This window comes from Budorcas taxicolor, chromosome 1, assembly GCF_023091745.1.
Source record: "Budorcas taxicolor isolate Tak-1 chromosome 1, Takin1.1, whole genome shotgun sequence".
Classification (NCBI taxonomy): Eukaryota; Metazoa; Chordata; class Mammalia; order Artiodactyla; family Bovidae; genus Budorcas; species Budorcas taxicolor.
This window is the reverse complement of record NC_068910.1, coordinates 216,556,207-216,576,115: the sequence shown is the minus strand read 5'-3', so window position 1 is coordinate 216,576,115 and position 19,909 is coordinate 216,556,207. Positions and strand designations below refer to the sequence as shown.

The 19,909-nt window shown below is 52.4% G+C and overlaps 1 protein-coding gene across 4 annotated transcripts in view; it reads left to right on the top strand.

Annotated features, from left to right (window-relative positions):
• The window catches only part of COLQ (collagen like tail subunit of asymmetric acetylcholinesterase), a 63,556-nt gene that overhangs the window by 40,758 nt on the left and 2,889 nt on the right, over positions 1-19,909 (top strand). For 2 of the 4 annotated variants that reach the window (XM_052635474.1, XM_052635481.1), the window contains exons 10-16: positions 257-292; positions 3,475-3,555; positions 7,986-8,091; positions 15,382-15,521; positions 16,501-16,620; positions 16,930-17,050; positions 18,779-18,881. In XM_052635474.1, coding sequence (XP_052491434.1) covers positions 257-292; positions 3,475-3,555; positions 7,986-8,091; positions 15,382-15,521; positions 16,501-16,620; positions 16,930-17,050; positions 18,779-18,881 — 707 coding nt within the window. Of the gene's footprint in view, positions 1-256; positions 293-3,474; positions 3,556-7,985; positions 8,092-15,381; positions 15,522-16,500; positions 16,630-16,929; positions 17,051-18,778; positions 18,882-19,909 lie in introns of all 4 variants that reach the window. The other 2 variants (XM_052635465.1, XM_052635490.1) reach the window with 1 other exon arrangement.

Below are 19,909 nucleotides of genomic sequence, written 5' to 3'. Positions count from 1 at the left end.
AATGAAGGAATGGCAGACTGATGACTGGCTAGCTGACTGGCTGAATGAATGAATTCTTGTCTGACTGATTGAATGGCTGGCTGACTGGCTGGCTGGCTGAATGACTGAGTGACTGGATGCCTGACTAGCTGGATGACTGACTGGTTGGTTGGCTGACTGCTGGGGCCTTATCTTGAAAATGGCTGACCGAGTTCTTCCTCGGCCTTTTCAAGCATCATTTCAGAAGCAGTCATTATGTTTGTTTTTCTCTTCACAGGGTTTCCCAGGATTTCCTGGAATGTTGGGGCAGAAAGTAAGTACTCAGAAGTAGTAAAAATAGCCTTCAGTAACAAGTTAGATCCTCCAAGCACAGCAAAAAGAGGTCTGTCTTTCATCCATCAGGCCCAATAAGTGGGTTTCTTTGTGGAAGTTCCTGTTTGAAAGGGGAGCAAGTTGCCAAATGTATTGGTGAGACCTCCCTCTGACTCAGAGGAGGAAGGGACTCCCCACCTGAGAAGAGAGAAGGCTTCTCTGTGTCTCCTGTCTGTCAGGGGGCTATCAGACGGTTCAAAAGCAGAAAGCTTTGGGCCCCGGGACTCAGACTGGAGCTGCAGCGGCCAGGGCCCTGATGAGGGTTCAAGGCCACTTCTGATGGCACCCAGCTCAGCACTCCTTCAGAAGGGGACAGGCACTGCCAGAGGAATGCAGAGTTGTTTAGCAGGAGACAGCAAACATGTTTTTTATTTGACAGTTAAATGTAATATTTATTTAAGTACTTAGTAGGATTTCATGGATATCTTGCTAGGACAAGGCTTATTAAAAAGGAGTTTGTTTGGTTGACTTAAAGAAAAAGTATTCATTGAATAACAGAGTGGTGTCAGATATACTAAAAACTGTGAAAGTGGCAACTGACTGACAGATTTTTTTTTAACTTATATTTAAGGTTAGGGTCTGGGGAAAAGAACTCAGGCGTGAAGGCGAAGGGAGTGTCAGACAATAAAGAGAAAGGGTGCTTAGACGACCACTTAGGACAATCACCGTTGCAATGGTGGGTCCTCGGCATGTTGTTAAGGCATTAACATTGGAAACTTATTTTTGTCTAAGCCTCAGGGCACGATATTCTTCCAACAGGCAAGTGGGATGCTTTCTTAGAATTCTAAATTGTTCTCAAGTTCAGCTTAAAATTTTATTTTCCTTGCTTGAAAGAACAAATTATATCTTTCTCCCACTGGTAGATTATATTCAAATTATTTCAATCATCTGAAGTTATTATCATTTATCACTGCCCAAAGCTGTCAAAAGCTCTGTTTCTGCTACCTACATAGAGTGTTGGGTTGAAAAGAGATTAATTATATAAGCAAATGAAAGGGAATGTTACAGAGAAAAACAATTTTATTTTAAAATACTTAGTCTAGGTTTTCATTCTGTGTATCAGAGAGCAATACACTCCTGTAAAATTAAATATGACAGCTTCTCTGTTTTCTGTTTCATTTGCTAGACTTTCCATAGCGAGTTCTCCCTGCCTCCCATGCAGCCTGTTTAAGACAGAGGTAATGTGATGACCATAATTAGGTCTTCAGAGAGAAATTAAATCAAGAGATTACTGGCTGCTTCCAACTGGTGAGGAGAAGGACCACACTTCCTTCAGACAATCTTTTCCAAAAAATTATGCTGTTTATGCTACTGTTTTCTCCCAGACAAGCAAGGCATCTCTCAGCCTCCTCTAAACAGCCAAAGAAAATTGTGCAAACATCTCCATAGTCGCAGAGAATCCACCCTATCCATGCAGGCTGAAGAGCATGACAGATGGGAAAGAAATCATAGGTTCAAGGACAGTTCTTGGTGAAGCAGGATGTTGGTAGCTTGACAAATTCATTACACTGGCTGAACCAGCAGGTAATTTCAGAGCTCTATGCTTGATCCTCACTGTGAATTGGTGTTCCCTGGAATTTTCCATTGTGTTGTACCTCCTCTGGCGTTCCTGGGAGAAGTTGTCTGGGTGTTTATTATCGTCTAAGGGTTAGGGAAGCTCTTCACAGGCACTGGCTGCTGCCGAGCAGAAATTTTCATGGCTGCTGATGCAAAACTTAGTTTGTGTGGTACCTTCTGGGGTATGCAGGGGTTCCTGGAGGTAAGAAGGCTGCCCTGTGGGTTCATGAGCCAAAAAAGCCACAGGTGGGCCTGGAATCCTAGAAGAACACAGGGAAGGAGGGGATGGCCTGAGATGCAGAGACCAGTTTTACAAAAGGCTGACCTTAAACTCTCGAATTCTGCAGTTGGTGCATTTGCTTTTTAATTGGGAATATGGCTTACATTCAGGAGAAGGGAACAGCTACCCATTCCACTATTCTTGCCTGGAGAACCATGGACAGGGGAGCCTGGTGGGCTACAGTCCATGGGGTCACACAGAGTTGGACATGACTGATGCGACCTGGCACACACACATGGCTTAGGTTGCTTTCCATGCCATTTATAATAATTGTATTAAGAATCTGAACACGTGTCTGGAACATCTGTCCCACAAAGTGTTTCTCTCTGAATCAAATGGAAGTGAGGTGGAATGCCAACCAGATTTTTGCTGAAGAATAGGAATGTCTATTGGAAAAGGCAATGGCTCAGTTCAGTTCAGTTCAGTCTCTCAATCATGTCCAATTCTGTGACCCCATGGACTGCAGCACGCCAGGCCTCCCTGTCCATTACCAACTACCAGAGTGTACCCAAACTCATATCCATTGAGTTGGTGAGGCCATCCAACCAGCTCATCCTCTGTCGTCCCCTTCTCTTCTCGCCTTCAATCTTTCCCGGCATCAGGGTCTTCTCCAGTGAGTCAGTTCTTAGTATCAGGTGGCCAAAGTATTGGAGTAGGATTAGGGTTAGGGTTAGGGGCTACCCATTCCAGTATTCTTGGCTGGAGAATCCCATGTAGAGAGGAGCCTGGTGGGCTATAGTCCATGTGGTCACAAAGAGTCGGACATGACTGAGCCACTAAGCACGCATAGCAAGGGGATGTAGCTAACATGGCAGAAGCTTCCCAAAGACGACAGCTCAAAACTGTGTCTGATTATGCAAAAACCTCAGAGATTTGAATTTATGCTAAAAACACAACATAAAAATTCAACTAAGAAAGAGCAGTTTCCCCGATCGTGTCCCAGGCACAGACACAGGGGACTCAAACGCAGGTACCTCCCACTCTGGCCGCTTGGGGGCTGGGGACTTGAGAACCAAACAGTGTGCTGCCCAGCCTCTGAATCTCTCAGATGATAACCTCACGTGGGTACCCTGCTCCTTCCCTTCCTCTTCCTCAAAGAACCTCTTTCCCTCTCACACGACCCTATCCCCTATCGACCCTATCCCCTATCGCTCCCCCAACCTCCTGCAGCAGCCTGCCTAGAATAGAGTGACGGAGGAGATGGCCCGTGCAGGGGGTGGATTGACCTGGAGCTCTGCCAGAGCCTTGAGCCCCACCCCTCTCTTGCTTCTCTTTCTTCTTTCCAGGGAGAAATGGGGCCGAAAGGCGAGCCTGGGCTCACCGGCCACCGGGGGCCCACAGGCAGACCAGGGAAACGAGGCAAGCAGGTATGGATCCCAGGGCTAACCGGATCTGGGGTGGGGGTGTGGGGGGCAGAGTGGGTTAGGGACCTCCTGGGCACACAGTCTGGTCTCCAGCACCCTCTGGGCTGGGGGGCAGGGCACCTGGGCTCCCTAGGTGAGCTGAGTTTGAGGGGGATGGGGTGGAATGCTCAAAATTAGCTGTGTCCAGTGCTGAAGCTAGGAGTGGGCCTTCAGTTCACAAGAACAGGTCTGTCTCCACCAAGACCACTGACCCCACAAAAACCTGCTTTTTGCCTCAGTGTCCCAGACACAGATGGATTTCTGGAACCAGCCCAGATATTTCCGGCTGTTCAAGGGTCTTCTAGGTCTCAACAACAGGGCATTTCTCCTCCCTCAGGACCCCCATTTGTAAATGACTCTCTTTATTGCCACTATCCAGGGCTTAGGGAAAGCTTTCCTTCCCCTGGTCAGCAGGCTCTTGGGTCAAAACCATGTGATGGTGAGCCGTCCCCAGGGCCTCGGAGAACCTCACCCCTTTGAATGAGACATGTGTCCCTTACTCTTTTGGTTCCACTCTGTTGGCTTTTTACCTCCTTTCCCATTATACATGTAATATATGAGCATCGTGGAAAACGGGAAGTTCAGAACACTAGGAAGGAGAGCATCTAAGCACCTAACGTCCAGGCATAACCCTGTTACCACGTTGGTAGTCTTCCTTCCCGTGGAATCTCTAGCCATTTGTTCCTTTTATGACCAATATACCTTTATATTTATCCTAAATTTTAATTAAAAATCACAACATATGCATTTTCACTTGTTATTTCATTCATTAAGTATTTTAAAACATTTCTTTTAAAATCTCTGCATCAGATTTTAGTAAATGAGGGACCAGAAGATTGCTCGGACAAGAGAAGCCTAACAGGATTATGGATAATGCTGAGGAGTGAACACGTGGGGGCACGTTCCCATTCTTTCCTTAGGCTAGATCCACGGTTCTCAGACTCTAGCTTACATCGGAATCGCCTGGGGGCTGATTCAATATAGATGCCCTCCCCCGGGTGCAGTGGTGGTCTTCCACGTGTGTCTCTCCTCCTCCCCACCAAGCCCTTACCTCCCAAAGACTCTGATATACAACCGAGGCTTCAGGGTGGGTTGTTGCTTCTAAAGGTCCACATGAGTCTCGTGTGCATCAGAACTCAGAACCACGGTCTTTTCAAAGTGACCTTAGGAATGACATAGGGTCCGACCTGCTGAATCAGCTTCCACGATGACTTTCGTTTGTTTCGGTTGCGCTGGGTCTTTGTGGCTGTGTGCAGGCTGTCTCCAGCTGTGGTGAGAGCTGTCTGTTACGGTGTGTGCGGGCTTCTCGTGGCAGTGCTTTATCCTGTTGCAGAGCTTTAGGTGCGCAGGCTTCAGTAGTTTTGGTGCACGGGCTCAGAAGCTGTGGCACATGGGCTTGCTTGTCTGGCGGCATAGGGGATCTTCCTGGACCAGACGTCACACGTGTGCCCCCTGAGTGCCTCCGAGCCACCAGGGAAGCGCCTCCATGGTGCCTCTTGAAGTCACACGGTTCCAGGTCAGTTTCTAAAGCTTTACCACGGGTAGCATGGCGTGGCTTTGCCATGAGGCCACAGATAACAGTTTCCTAAAACCTAGGCTCAGAAAAAGAAAGACAAGGGAAAAATCCTTTTTAAAAAGAAAGCATTTTCTCCCCTATGGCCGTGTTCCATCCAGAATGTGCTATGCTTGGGATTCAAGAAGCCGCTTGGCTTCCGTCATCTGCGTCTTTCCTTGGATAGTGTTTGTCTGGTCCGGGTCAGAGCAGAAGCCAAGAAGTCTATTTCTTGACCCTGTTGAGAATGATTATGTTGGAGCCATCTTAAAGACGACACCAGAACCACATCTGGGAGCTCAGTTAGGAATATGAACTCATCTTCCTTCAAGACTTTATAGACACCTGAGTGCCACTTCAACCCCAGCCTGCCTGGTTGGCCTTGGGAGATGGATGTGATGGTTTCTTTTTGTCATGAATTATTTGCCTAATAGAGTCTTATACACAGGGTGTTTGTTGAGCCGTGGTGCTAAGAGTCTCTGGAGGTTAAACAACCCAGATCCTGGAATCAGAAATCCAGAAGTGGCTCCAGGAGTACGAAATTCAGATCCAGAAGGACTGAAGAGCCCACCAACCCAATTCTCTTGCATGTAGTCACCTGGAAACCAGGGACCAGGGAAGCGGCATGACCACCCGGGACCCCCTAGCCAAGCCAGCTCCCTAGCAGGGACAGGAGCTGGCAACTTGAGACCAGTCTCCCCACACCACACCTTCCCCTCAGCCTCCTGCTTCCAGGCTGAACTTGGGCAGGCCCAGGAAAACCACACGAGTGTATCACACACAGCTTCTATCCCAGAGACACGGTGGCCTCCTGGATGGGAATCCCCAGACTTTGTGCACCAACGGAACAAGGAGCATTTTCCTGGAAAGCACTGCTCAGTGTGTCCTGCTCACAGAGGCGAGGCTGATCCAAGCAGATGACCGATAAGCAGAACATTCTGTTACCGCTGAGGTCAGGATGAGGAGGGTTTCCAGCTTCTTTGAGCTGTGTCACTTCCTGTGCTCAGAGCCAGCCGATGTGGCTGTTAGATAAACGAGTCTTCGCTGCGGCTATATTAAGACAGTATGACTTCCTGTGTCATCTGCGAGGGGAACCGTCTTAGTGGCCTTGCAGATTGCTAAGGCTCGGGCAAGGCTTAAGACTCCCTCCCTTGGGATGGAGTTGGAGACAAACTCTGACCTTGCCATCCCACATGAAAGATTTAAGAACTCCTTGCACACTGCTGAGAGAGCCCCCAGGGCCACGTGGGCAACGTGGCAGGTCACATGTCACATGGTGGTTGAAAGGCGTGCTCGGCCGGCCTGCCCTCCAGGCTTGGAAAGATTTACATTTCAGGCAGCCCCAGCACACCTGTGTGAAGAGGACCCGTCCAAACCTGTTTGGCTCTAGTCAGCGCTGTGGTTGGGGCCCAGGCAGGGACAGTCAGCCAATGGCTCGGGGGCAGCTCTGCAGGTGTGCCAGCCTTGGTTTCTGGGGTCTTTCCTAAGGGAACCCCCGGGGGAGATGTGTGCTCTTAACCCTCCAAGAGCAGACAGCAGGGTGCATCCGACATGGAAAGATACAGGTACATGTCTCTTTACGAGTCAGGACTTTTCTCACTGTGGGGCAAAGATGAAACCAAGCCAGCTGCTATGATAATCAGCTTGGCCCATGAAGCCCTTGGTTCTATGCAAACCACGTTTTCACCTCTGAGATCTTTGCCAGCCTCGTGACAAGCCTATGCAGGTGTATATTGCCTGGCCACCTTTCACAGACGAGAAAATGGGCACAGAGCAATGCCCTGAGTTACCCAGGGTCTCATGGACCAATGACAAGCCAGATTTCCCGACCTAGAGCCAACAAACCACATCCACTCTGTGTTCAGCTTCTCCTCCTCCCCCACTTGATCTGGGGAAGGGAGGTGAGCAAGACAGATTCCAGCCTGCGGGGAGCTTGTCTCCTGGAGGGACATGGATGAAATGACCACAGACCAACTGTAGCTCTGATCAGGGGTGAAGGCCGTGAAGAACTGCCTGGGTCAGGAGGGGTCGGGGAAGCCTCAGTGGTGTTTTCGCTGGGAGTGGAAGGATAGGAGGGAGTTATCTAGGCAGAAGGGAGGGGAGAGCAGTTTGGGGCAGAGAGAAGAGTCTTGAGAAGCCAAATAAAAGGCGTGTGCTCTTGAAGACCAACAACGTCAAAAGGCTGGGACGAGCCTGGAAAGTCCAGCCGTGCATGGCTCTGGAAGCTAAAGGAAGGGGCTGTGTCTTTATCCTGAAAGCACAAGGGACCACAGGGTGGGAAGAGCTCTTGTGATAAAACAGAAATGGTCTGATGAGTGGCAGAAGGAGCACCTGCCAGAGAGGGGGTGGGTTGGATCGTTCCCATGTGCAGTCACATGCCATGTGTGATGCCTGTAGAAAGCAAATTTAGGGTTACCAGGGGGAGATGGATGGGAGAGGGGCAGATTAACACACCCACACTGTTATACATTAACCAGATAAGCAACAAGGATGTAGCGTATAACACAGGGAACTCTACTCAATATTCTATGATGGCCTATAATGGAACATAATCTTTTTTAAAAAACCAATTGAATCGCTACGATGTACCATGGAAATGAACACAATATTGTAAATCAGCTATACCCCAATATAAAAAAAATGGGTATCTATAAACTTGCACCCAGCACTGTCTCAAATGTTGCTTGCCCTGAGCTTTTTATGAGCTTGGTGACCTCCAGGAGTGCATTCTTCCTCCAGCGCTTGCTCCAAAGTACAAGCTGGTTGCCAATGGAGAGCTGACTGGGGAAGAAGGTCTGCAATGTCCTGCTCTTATAACGGGCTCTGCCTTTTTCTCCGTCAGGGGCAGAAAGGAGATAGCGGCGTGACAGGCCCCCCAGGCAAACCTGGGCCTTCTGGTCCACCTGGCCGTCCGGGTCTCCCAGGCCCCCCAGGTCCCCCCTCCGCAGGTAAGAACTTCACTGCTTCACCTGGTCCACAGTGTCGCCCTCTGTCCAGCCTCCCAGAGGGAGTCCCGCAGAGGCCGGACTTGAAATGCCTACGGCAATTCAATACACTTCTAATTTATCCACCATTTGGCTTATTCGAGTTTTACACAAGGGAGATAAACACTGTTATGGTTTTGATTTAGCATTTTGGAGAACAAATAGAGGAGAGAAAAAGAAAAAAAAATCACATTGGTGATGTCATTTATACATGAAGTGAAAAATAACCAGCTAGTTACTTCAACAGCGAACACCTCTTTATAAAAAAAACATCTCATGGCTCCAAGCAATTCAGAGGAAAGATGACATGGCAAATTTTCCTATCTTACACAGCATTATGACAGAGTCCTTACACATCTGCACTGAATATGGGAAGAAATTATTACAAAGAAATGAAAGTCTCCGTTGAATAGGCCATAGCTACACCGCTGCCTGGTTTTGCTTTGTTTGATTTGAGGAGCTAAGCCTTTTATTTGGTGTCTACACAGCATATCCTCTGTATTAACATCGCATCTCTAGGTGCTGTGTTTATGTAGATAAATACTGTTTACTGACCGTGCAAGATCCATTGTTTTCAGTTATGCAAAAGGAACCAAAAATTTCATTCTAATTCTTAAGAAAATGAAGGTATTTAAAAATTCCAAAGTGCGCTTTTCCCCACTGTGTTTGTGGGAAAATATTTACAACCACACCATGGGATGGTCAAGAAATGTCATTCTGTTAGATCCTTGAAACCAAATGAAAACTGGCCCTGAGACGGCAACCAGCTAGGATGCTGGGGAAAGCCAGTCTTGCACGTTAATGGGTTTCTCTCCACTTCTTCAGCTGTCACAGAGCAGCGGGGCAGAGATCCTGGGGGGTTAGGGTGAAAGGATATCACAGGAGGTCCTTCCGGCCCTTGACCAGCCCCATTCACCTCTGAAACCAGTTGCCCGAGGCCACGTGATCAGAGGGGGGACCACTATCTTCATGCCAGGCACGGGTGTCAGACCATCCCCAAACCTGGGAATCCTGGTTTTCAAAGGTGAGTTTTCCCAGGAGCTCCCCACAGCCGTTCCTCCTGAGATTAGGGGTCTCCTTATTTCCAGGCTTTGGGGTCCCTGTCCTCCCATGTCTCGGGTGATCTCTCCTCTTCTGACCTCCAGCCCCTTCCTCCTCTTGGTCCTCATACAACGCTGCCCTCTTTTGAGAACAGAATACAAACGTCTTCTAATATGACCTGTTTCTCAGCAAGGGCTAGAAAGCACAGTCTTGCCGCCCCCTTGAAATCGGGAAGGAAAAAATCGGGAAGGTCAAGCATCAGTCACTACGACATCCCATTTCTGTCTGTTAGGGGATCTGGCCAAGCAGCAGCTCGGCCCGTGTCCCTGCCCAGACTGTCTCCCTGAGATGACTGGATGATCCAGAGGAAAGTTCTTCCCGTCAGTCCTCTCCCTCCTCGGTTCTGACACCCTCCTCGGTTCTGAGGCAGGACGCCTCCCTCGAGCCCATGCCCCTGGGCTGCCAACCCCAGAGACTGACAGCATGGTCTGAGCCCAGGTTTTGCCTTTGGAAGGGATGCTTTGACTCCTGGGGTATTTCAGTTCAGTTCAGTTCAGTCACTCAGTCGTGTCCAACTCTTTGCAACTCCATGAACTGCAGCACACCAGGCCTCCCTGTCCATCACCAACACCTGGAGTCCGCCCAAACCCATGTCCATTGAGTCAGTGACGATGCCATCCAACCGTCGCATCCTCTGTCGTCCCCTTCTCCTCCTGCCCTCAGTCTTTCCCGGCATCAGGGTCTTTTCCAGTGAGTCAGTTCTTTGCATCAAGTAGCCAAAGTATTGGAGTTTGAGCTTCAGCATCAGTCCTTCCAATGTACACCCAGGACTGATTTCCTTTAGGATGGACTGGTTGGATCTCCTTGCAGTCCAAGGGACTCTCAAGAGTCTTCTCCAACACCACAGTTCAAAAGCATCAATTCTTCAGCGCTCAGCTTTCTTTATAGTCCAACTCTCACATCCATACATGACCACTGGAAAAACCATAGCTTTGACTAGACGGACCTTTGTCAGCAAAGTAATGTCTCTGCTTTTTAATATTCTGTCTAGGTTGGTCATAACTTTCCTTTCAAGGAGAAAGTGTTCTCTAATTTCAGGGCTGCAGTCACCATCTACAACGATTTTGGAGCCCCCCAAAATAAAGTCTGTCACTGTTTCCCCATCTATTTGCCATGAGTAATGGGACCAGATGCCATGATCTTAGTTTCCTGAATGTTGAGCTTTAAGCCAACTGTTTCACTCTCCTCTTTCCCTTTCATCAAGAGGCTCTTTAGTTCTTTTTCACTTTCTGCCATAAGGTTGGTGTCATCTGCATATCTGAGGTTATTGATATTTCTCCCAGTAATCTTGATTCCAGCTTATGCTTCCTCCAGCCCAGTGTACTCTGCATATAAGTTAAATAAGCAGGACGACATAAGCAGGATGACAATATATCACCTTGTCGTACTCCTTTCCCTATTTGGAACCAGTCTGTTTTTCCATGTCCAGTTCTAACTGTTGCTTCCTGACCTGCATACAGATCTCTCAAGGGGCAGGTCAGATGGTCTGGTATTCCCATCTTTTCCAGAATTTTCCAGAGTTTGTTGTGGTCTACATAGTCAAAGGCTTTGGCATAGTCAATGAAGCAGAAATAGATGTTTTTCTGGAACTCTCTTGCTTTTTCCATGATCCAGCGGATGTTGGCAATTTGATCTCTGGTTCCTCTGCCTCTTCTAAAATCAGCTTGAACATCTGGAAGTTCATTGTTCATGTACTGTTGAAGCCTGGCTTGGAGAATTTTGAGCATTACTTTATCAGCGTGTGAGATGAGTGCAATTGTGTGGTAGTTTGAACATTCTTGGGCATTGCCTTTCTTTGGGATTGGAATAGTCCTGTGGCCACTGATGAGTTTTCCAAATTTGCTGGCATATTAAGTGTGGCACTTTCACAGCATCATCTTTCAGGATTTGAAATAGCTCAACTGGAATTCCATCACCTCCACTAGCTTTGTCCGTAGTGATGCTTTCTAAGGCCCACTTGACTTCACATTCCAGGATGTCTGGCTCTAGGTGAGTGATCAGACCATTGTGGTTATCTGGGTCATGAAGATCCTTGTTGTATAGTTCTTCTGTGTAATCTTGCCACCTCTTCTTCCTGGGGTATTTAAGAGCTCACAGAACTAAGGAATAGCCAGGGGGCCTGTGGTTGGGTGGCATCCCTGCAAATGAAGACCTCGGGGGTCTCACAGTGTATCCGACTTGAATCCCGGTTCCCCCGTCAAGCCTGGGGTGGGGTGGGAAGGGCAGGGCTTGGAGACCCTCAGCAGCTGCCTTGGTGGCAGCCGGATTGTCAGCCTCCGGCTGGAGTGCAGCCCCTCCCTGTCGCAGGGCCAGTGTAGCCCTGTATTCTCCCCTTGGCTCTCCAGCACCTTCTCTGTCCGCCCGCTGTGGCGTTGCCCCGTTCCCTGCCCGCCCCCCCACACACCATTCTCTGTCCTCCAGAGGACCCCGCTCCTCATTGAGTGGGAGCATATTCTTACAGTCCCTCTGGGCACACCTGGCCTGAAGCAGCATTCCTGTCAGCCCCGGGTCCACCCCACCACCTCCTCCCCTCCTTCCAAGCTCTCTCTTCTGCACCCTCCCTGGACCCTGATGGGCCGTCTCCTTCCCTTGGGCAGCAGTCCCCACTGCGACTGCACCGGCCCCTCACTGGTGACTGCTTCCTGCAGGTGTGTCTCCTTGTCCTCCTGCTGGCAGGTCCTCAAGGCAGGGCCCTGGCTGAGTCAGCTTGGCATCCCCACCTGCACCCGCCCGTCGGTGCTTACACACCTGGGCCCCTTTAGCTGTCAGGCTGGCCCCTGGATCATTGCACAGCAGCCAAGCAGGATGCGGGCGGGCTGTTTGACTGATGTCCTTCCCTGTGCCTTCCTTTGAGTCACGTTCCCTCTGTGGAACCTCCCAGAGTGAGGGGACTGAAGAAAATGGGGCAAGAATCCTGCTCTTTGGAAACGTGTCTTTTGGGGGTTGGGGACAGTAGGAGAGGGGGGCATTTAGAAGAGAGCTTCCCTGTGCACGGGACCAGTTGGATCATCATCAGGAGTTGGGACCGGCCTCCAAACTGATTTCTGAGACTACCTTTGAGAGCCTGATAAAGTTCCACTCTCGGGAAAAAAACATGTGTCTACCTACAACCAGAGCTCCAGACACCTTGTCCCAAATCCATCTTGGGATATTCTCACGCTCTGAGGGCCCCAGGTTAACCTCCCCTGGTCTGATCCCACCCTCCCTTTGTAGATGAGAACTTCAAGCCTCAGAGATCCCCCAAAGTCACCGAGCGGACTGGTGGCCACTTCTGGTCTGAAGTCCGCCTGTGACCCCCGGTCCCGAGACCCTCCCGCACAGCTGTGCAGCCTCTTCAGGGACAGAGCGGGGTAGGGGTGATGGGACGGCCCGGGCCTCCTCTGCCTTCTCCCAGACGCCCCTCTGGGACTTGCTCCCACCGCAGCAGCAGCCAGTGGGGATGGGAGGCCCCTTAGGCAGAGAGACAGAGCTGGTCCTCTGGCTGCCAGGAGACGGAGAGGCTGCTCGCTAAACAAGTTCCAAGAGGCTGAGGCTGGGGAGCTCAGGCGGCTGTGCCCTTCAGGGCAGCCTGGCAGGAATCGGGCAGATGTAATGGATGCCCTTGGACAGCTGGGAGGAAGTGGCGGGGAGGGGGCAGGAAGCAGGCTTCCCGCCACATCCTGTTGACCTGTCTCGAGGCCACCTCTGTTGGTGGTGCCCAGTGCCAGGGGGGCAGGATGGTGCTGGGGAGTGGGAGGAGGCGGGAGCTCGTCACGACCCAAGGTAACCAAGAAAGAGGGGCTGGGGGCCGGAGGAGGGAACAGCCCCAAAAGGCCTTGAAGATGTAATTTGCAATAACCAGATTACGGATTTGGCGGAGTCCTTCCTGCCCCAGACAGGGCATAAGGGAATCAGCGTGGTACCTGGGAATTGCCAGCTTCCTGCACGCATCGGTAATTCTTGGACATGTGTCTCCTAGTGTTAAGTGGACATGAATTAAATCTCACCCTGGATTAATGGGACAGACTCCACGGTTCTGGAGGAAAAGTTGGGATCGCACAGGCAGCTGGAAGGTGGCCCCCATGACGCTCTCCCATCCTTGGTTACAGGGCACTCCCATCTCAGCTGCCCCAGGTGCACTCCCCAGGACACTCCTGAGCTGGTGGAGTCTCTCTCCGAACATGAGACCGGCATTCCTCCCGGACTGTGTCTGTATTTCTTGTTAGGACGAATGACCATAACTTGGTGTAAGATGCTGGCAGGCCTCCTTTCCCTGAAGGCTGACAGCATTCCGACCTACCCACTGGCTCAGGAAGTCTCAGGGTGTGGGCGGCCCCGCGGGGCTCTCCTCCTGCCGCTGCAGCTGCCTCTGCGGGCTTCTGACCCAGCCCTCTCCCCCGGGGTCATGTTCTCCGCACCCTCCTGGGATCTGCAGACTGTGTCCCCAGTTGCTGACTGCCCTGGGCACAGCTGTCCAACCTGAAACCAACAGCTGGCTCGTCTCCAAGCCCCTGCTTAACTTCCCAGAAGGAGGGGTATCTACTCATTTCTGTTTTCAGTGCCCATCTTTTCCTGTTGGATGGCCCTGGCTCTGGCATTTTTCCACCAACTAGAGTGGGACCTCTAGTCTTTTCTGAAGTGCTTAGTTCGTCTGGGTTCGCTCATCCGAATCATCAGACATGCACTGTGTCCCCTGCTGGGTGCCACGCCCTGGTGAGTGAAAACAGGCGTCTGCCTGCCCTCGTGGAGGTGAGCGTCCCCTCCTCCAGGAGACGCAGCCGGCCTGATGATCTCACGGGGAACAGAATCACAGACACGTGCCAGTAAGACAGAGCGTGGGGAACCACAGAACTGTCCTCAGTGTGAGCAGGACAGAGCAGGAGGGTTCAGGAAGGCTTCCTGAACCCGGGTCAGGAGAGAGCAAGGAGGTGCCTGGTGAAGGGGGGATGGAGGCTGGAGAGGAGGACAGTCTGTAGGAGGTTTGTGCGAAGACCATCTCCCAAGCCCGGCGGCGCGTTGAAAAGCACAGCTGCCTGAGTCCCCTTCTCAGCAGTCCTGATGGAATTGGTCTGGAGTGTGGTCTGGGCATCAGGGCCTTTACAAGTCAAGGTGAGAATTACCAGCCCTAGCAGGTCTCCCACCTTGCAGAGAGTGAATTTTCCCATCGTATCTTTTTTCAGACACTCTTCTCAGAATCAGGGAAGAAAAAAATAGGCTGAGCATTTTCAAACATCCCATTTTCTTCTAGAAGAAATCAAAGAAACCCACATTCAGAGTTTCCTTTGTAAAGTCCCTATATATAATAACAAAATAAAATGAATTAAAAAAAAATGAAAGTTATCAGCCAGTAACATGCTCATCAGTAAGACGTTCTTAGGTGGTGCTAGTGGTAAAGAACCCGCTGGTCAATGCAGGAGACATAAGAGACGCAGGTTCCATCCGTGCGTGGGGAAAGTCCCCTGGAGGAGGACATGGCAACCCACTTCAGTAATCTTGCCTGGAGAATCTCATGGACAGAGGAGCCTGGGGGGCTACAGACCAAAGGGTTGCAAAGAGTTGGACATGACAGAAGAAACGCAGCACGCAAACATAAAGGAGGATTGTTTTGCTCCTACAGCAAAGAAGTCCAGGGGCAGACAGTGGCTGGCTTTGGTCCAGTCTCTGGGTGTCCCTCTCAGGGCCCCAGGTCCCACAGGCCCTTGCTTTCCCTGTATGCTGGCTTATTTTACTTCAGGGTTGCAGCACAGCTGCTGCAGCACCAGCCATCATGTCTGTCTTCCAGGCAAGAAGAAGGAGGAAGCTATGTCCCCGTCCAGCCCTGCTTCTCCCTTAGCAGGAGAGACTTTCCCAGAAGCCCACCCTTCTCCCGCCACAGACCTTGCATTGGCCATCACTGAGGCACAGGGTCACCTCCAGGGGCAAGGGGGCCTGGGGAGAAGAATGTCCAGTCTCTGAACTGTAGAGAGAGGGAAGGGAGGAGCAGGATTGGCAAAGGTGGTGCCGCACTCAGCGTGTCTAGGGGACCCACAGCTTGGGCCAGAGTGCCAGGCTGTCTCCTCTAGACCTCTCTGAAACACTGGACATCAGGCTTCTTTCTGTCGTGAAACTTGCTGACGCCTCCCTGGGCTGTTTTCTTTTCCTTTGCTCTGTTAACAGCGGTTTGTTGCTTTCTAGGACAACTTGTGATGGGACCCAAGGGGGAAAGAGGATTTCCTGGGCCCCCAGGAAGATGTCTTTGTGGACCCCCCATGAATGTGAATAACCCTTCCTACGGGGAGTCTGTGTACGGGCCCAGCTCCCCACGAGTTCCTGTGGTAAGGCTCTTCTGGGAGGAATCTGGGGGTGCTCACCCCTCAGGACGTGATTGATGACCCCCTGGGGTTTGTAAAGACCTTTTAGCAAAATTTATTTCCCCGTTACGCTGGGCACAAACTTGTTATAGGAAACTGGAAACTAAGGGGGAAATCCGAAGAAGAAAACCAAGATAACGTTGTGGGCCCACAGTGGAGCATTTTCTGTGTCTTTTTTGTTCGGCCATGCCATTCGGCTTGCTGGATTTTAGTTCCCTGACCAGGGATTGAACCTGGGCTCTGACAGTGAAAGCACTGAGTGCTAACCATTAGACTGTCTCTTTTGAAGAAAAACACTATGGAACATTGCAAGTAAACACAAACGCGGAACAGATAGTTTAAGGAACCCCCACGTCCTCTTTACCCAAGTTCAACAATGATCAAGTCCCAGCTCATCTCCTTTCTTCTTTACACTTGATGTAGACAGCCCCCCCTCCTTTGGATTACTTTGAAGTAAACCCTGGACATAAATTCATCGTTCGAATGGATACATAATAATCCATGCATCACGTGGCTGTGCTATGATTTATTTAACCAGAGCCCTATTTTCAGAAACAGATCAAGTGCTCCAAGCTTTTCCCTCATATAATAGCATTGTCATAAATGTCTTTGAGTGTAAGAATTTTAAGAATCATTTCCAGATATTAAAATACTTGATTAGATGACATCACCTTTTTATTGAAGTCTTTGTAACACTTTGAAGATTTAAAAATCTTAAACCTTGGTGGATATTTTTATTCCAAACTCAAACATTCTGAACCAGGTTGGGAGGATGTGGGAATCGTTAGCCCTCACTTCAGGAGGGACACAATAGCGCAAACGCCAACCCTCTCCCCACTGACCACCAGCCCCCCACAGGGCTTGTTTTTCCTCCTCTGGCTCTTTAAGCCCTGCTCCTTGGGGAAGTGTTTTCCGGGACCCTCACCAGTGTGTTCTCCCGCAGATCTTTGTGGTCAACAACCAGGAGGAACTGGAGAGGCTGAACACCCAGAACGCCATCGCCTTCCGCAGAGACCAGAGGTCCCTGTACTTCAAGGACAGCTTTGGCTGGCTCCCCGTCCAGGTACCCAAGGTGGCGCTCCGCAGAGGGACGCACCTCCGAAGGAAGGGGAGGCCGGGCGCAGGGCTTTCCGTGGAGGGTTGAGCACCCCCCTCACCCAGCCTCTGAGAGCCCTCTGGGCCCAGGGCCCCCGCCTGCAGCCTCCGCTCTGAGTCCAGGCTCCAGACGGGGCTCCCCGCGGCCCAGCCTCCCCACCAAGCACAGAGTTCTGGCCCTGGGACAGGAGCCCCCACCGCCCTGTGCCCACCCAGAGCCTCTGTCCCCAGCTGCCTGGCACACTGTCCCTGGTAACTGCGCTGTTTCTCTGGCCAGCTGACACCTGTCCACCCTCGGGACTACCCTGGAGACCACCGCAGCTCCTGCGGGGACGGGGTCCTGCAGTCGGGGGAGGAGTGTGACGACGGGAACACAGACGCGGGCGACGGCTGCATCCGTGAGTGGGGCCCGGCCCCGGGGGAGCCAGCATGCACCACCGCGGGGCTGGCACCAGGCCAGGCCCTGGACACCGGCCACGCTGGTTTCGGATGGTTCTAGAGCCAGCAACGGCAACCCACTCCAGTACTCTTGCCTGGAAAATCCCATGGGCGGAGGAGCCTGGTAGGCTACAGTTCATGGGGTCACTAAGAGTCAGACACAACTGAGCGACTTCATTTTCACTTTTCACTTTCATGCATTGGAGAAGGAAGTGGCAACTCACTCCAGTGTTCTTGCCTGGAGAATCCCAGGGACAGAGGAGCCTCGTGGGCTGCCGTCTATGGGGTCGCACAGAGTCAGACACGACTGAAGCAACTTAGCGGCAGCATAGCCAGCGCTAGGCTGCTAGAGGGGATGACCGTCCTCGCTCAGGCCAGATGTGAACCCTCCGAACCATTCAAGGATGGTGATGGAGCTGCTGTCAAGGGTTTGGACCCCAGAGAAGCCCCAGAGTCCTCCCTTTTTTCCTGAATCCTACTTCTTGGCAAAACCCACATTCTCATCGAGAGAGAAAGGTGGTGCAAGAGGTCTGAGAGGCCGATGGGAGAAGCCGAGACTCTGAATCGGGCTCCCTCTCAGCAGACGGAGTCCTCGGAGCTGAGCGCGAGGGGACTGGGCGGCCGAGCAGCCCTCAGGCTCACGGATGTGACCGGGACAGGCAGGCAGCCTAGCACCGGAGCGTCCCTGTTCCCTCTTTTTTTAAAAGTCAAGGGATGAAAGCAGGAGGTGAGGTGGAAAGCATGAGCTTCAGAGTCCAGGCAGAGTTTGGAGGCGGCTCTGAAAGCCACCAAGTCACCCCGTCTCAGAGGGGCGGCTACGCGGTGAGTGGGGTGACCGAGGGCTTCCCTGAAAACTAGGTGTGACGGGCATGGACGGCTGAAGCCTTGAGATCCCGTGAGCCGACGTCACGGGGATGGTCTGGGTGTCGTCGGGGCCGGACGCTCCTTCCCTGCACGGCTTCTTGGGCCCTGCAGTGAGGACCTGGGCTCCGGTTCCGGGCCAGGAACGCGCAGGTGCCCAGCGCGGGTCCCTCGCCAGCCAAGAGCTCAGCGGGAGGAGCAGGGCACATAGGGCCGGTGGGTAAAGCAGCTGCTTCTCCCAGGAAGCTGCTCTTCCCCTGACGGTTCCGGGCTCCTAGGGTTCCACGGCTCTGCCCGCAGGCCCCTGGGCGCTCCTGGAGGTGACACGGCACGAAGGACTGCCTAAGGGTCTCAAGCCCTATTGGCTCAGACACCCTTGTAAAGACGAGGGTTCATACTCCCGGCACCTCCCCTCGGACGAGAACAGAGCTGGCAGAAGATGTGGTCTGGTTTGCAGGGGGACACAGGGTCGCCTGGAGGCTCCCTGCAGACAGACCAGAGCTGCTCCCCTCTCCACCCCCACCCCAAGGCCATCACTGAGCCCGGGGCCCGCGGTCTCCCGACCCTGGCCGTGCGGGATCCGGCAGTGGTCCCGCGACGGGGGACAGTGTTCACGCCCCAGGCTGGGACAAGGACACGAGGCTGGGGTGGGCTCTCGGCTGATGCGCGGCAGGCCTGGACCAGGGCCAGCGCCCCCTTCCGTGGGGCTGGGGTCTGGACCCTTGTGGAAGGCCGCATGCGAGAGGAGGGCCCTTGCAGCCACGTGGTCCTCCCGGGCCGTCCCCTCCTCGGCCCCTCAGGGTTGTGTCCCCCTTGTGTCCCCGCAGGCTGCCGCCGGGCCTACTGCGGAGATGGCCACCGACACCGGGGCGTGGAGGACTGCGACGGCACTGACTTCGGCCACCTGACCTGCGAGACCTATCTCCCCGGGTAGGGACCGCCTCGTGGGCTTGACCGCTCCCGGGCTCCCCACTTTCCTTCACAAATATGTTCCTGAGCAGCTCTGGTTGCCTGGGGCTTTGTGGACACTGCGGAATGGTGACGCCGCCCTGGCTCACGTCACACACAGTCCCGGCTCATGTCACACGCAGTCCCGGATCACGTCACACACAGTCCCAGCTCACGTTCAGTTCAGTTCAGTCGCTCAGTCATGTCCAACTCTTTGCGACCCCATGAATCGCAGCACGCCAGGCCTCCCTGTCCATCACCAGCTCCTGGAGTTCACTCAGACTCATGTCCATTGAGTCGGTGATGCCATCCAGCCATCTCATGCTCTGTCGTCCCCTTCTCCTCCTGCCCCCAATCCCTCCCAGCATCAGAGTCTTTTCCAATGAGTCAGCTCTTCTCATGAGGTGGCCAAAGTACTGGACTTTCAGCTTTAGCATCATTCCTTCCAAAGAAATCCCAGGACTAATCTCCTTTAGGCTGGACTGGTTGGATCTCCTTGCAGTCCAAGGGACTCTCAACAGTCTTCAACAACACAGTTCAAAAGCATCAATTCTTTGGTGCTTAGCTTTCTTCACAGTCCAACTCTCACATCCGTACATGACCACTGGAATAACCATAGCCTCGACTAGACGGACCTTTGTTGGCAAAGTAATATCTCTGCTTTTTAATATGCTAACCCCAACTCACGTCACAGCAGCCCCGGCTCACGTCATGCTGCCCCGCCTCACAACACATGCAGCCCTGGATCACGTCACACGCAGTCCCAGCTCACGTCACGCTGCCCTGGCTCACATCATGGGGCTGTGTCAGCGCAGCCGTGTGACCCAGCCCCTCCTGGAGTCGGGGGGCCACCACCTCTAAGCCCCCCGTGGCTCGGGCTCAGCAGCTCTGTCTCCCCTTCTCCCGGGACCGGCCTGGTCTCCCGAGGAGCGGGCCCACCCTTGGAGTGGGGCCCAGGGCACCGGGCAGGCATCTGTACCCTGAACGCTCCGGAACTGCCCGGCGGGCCT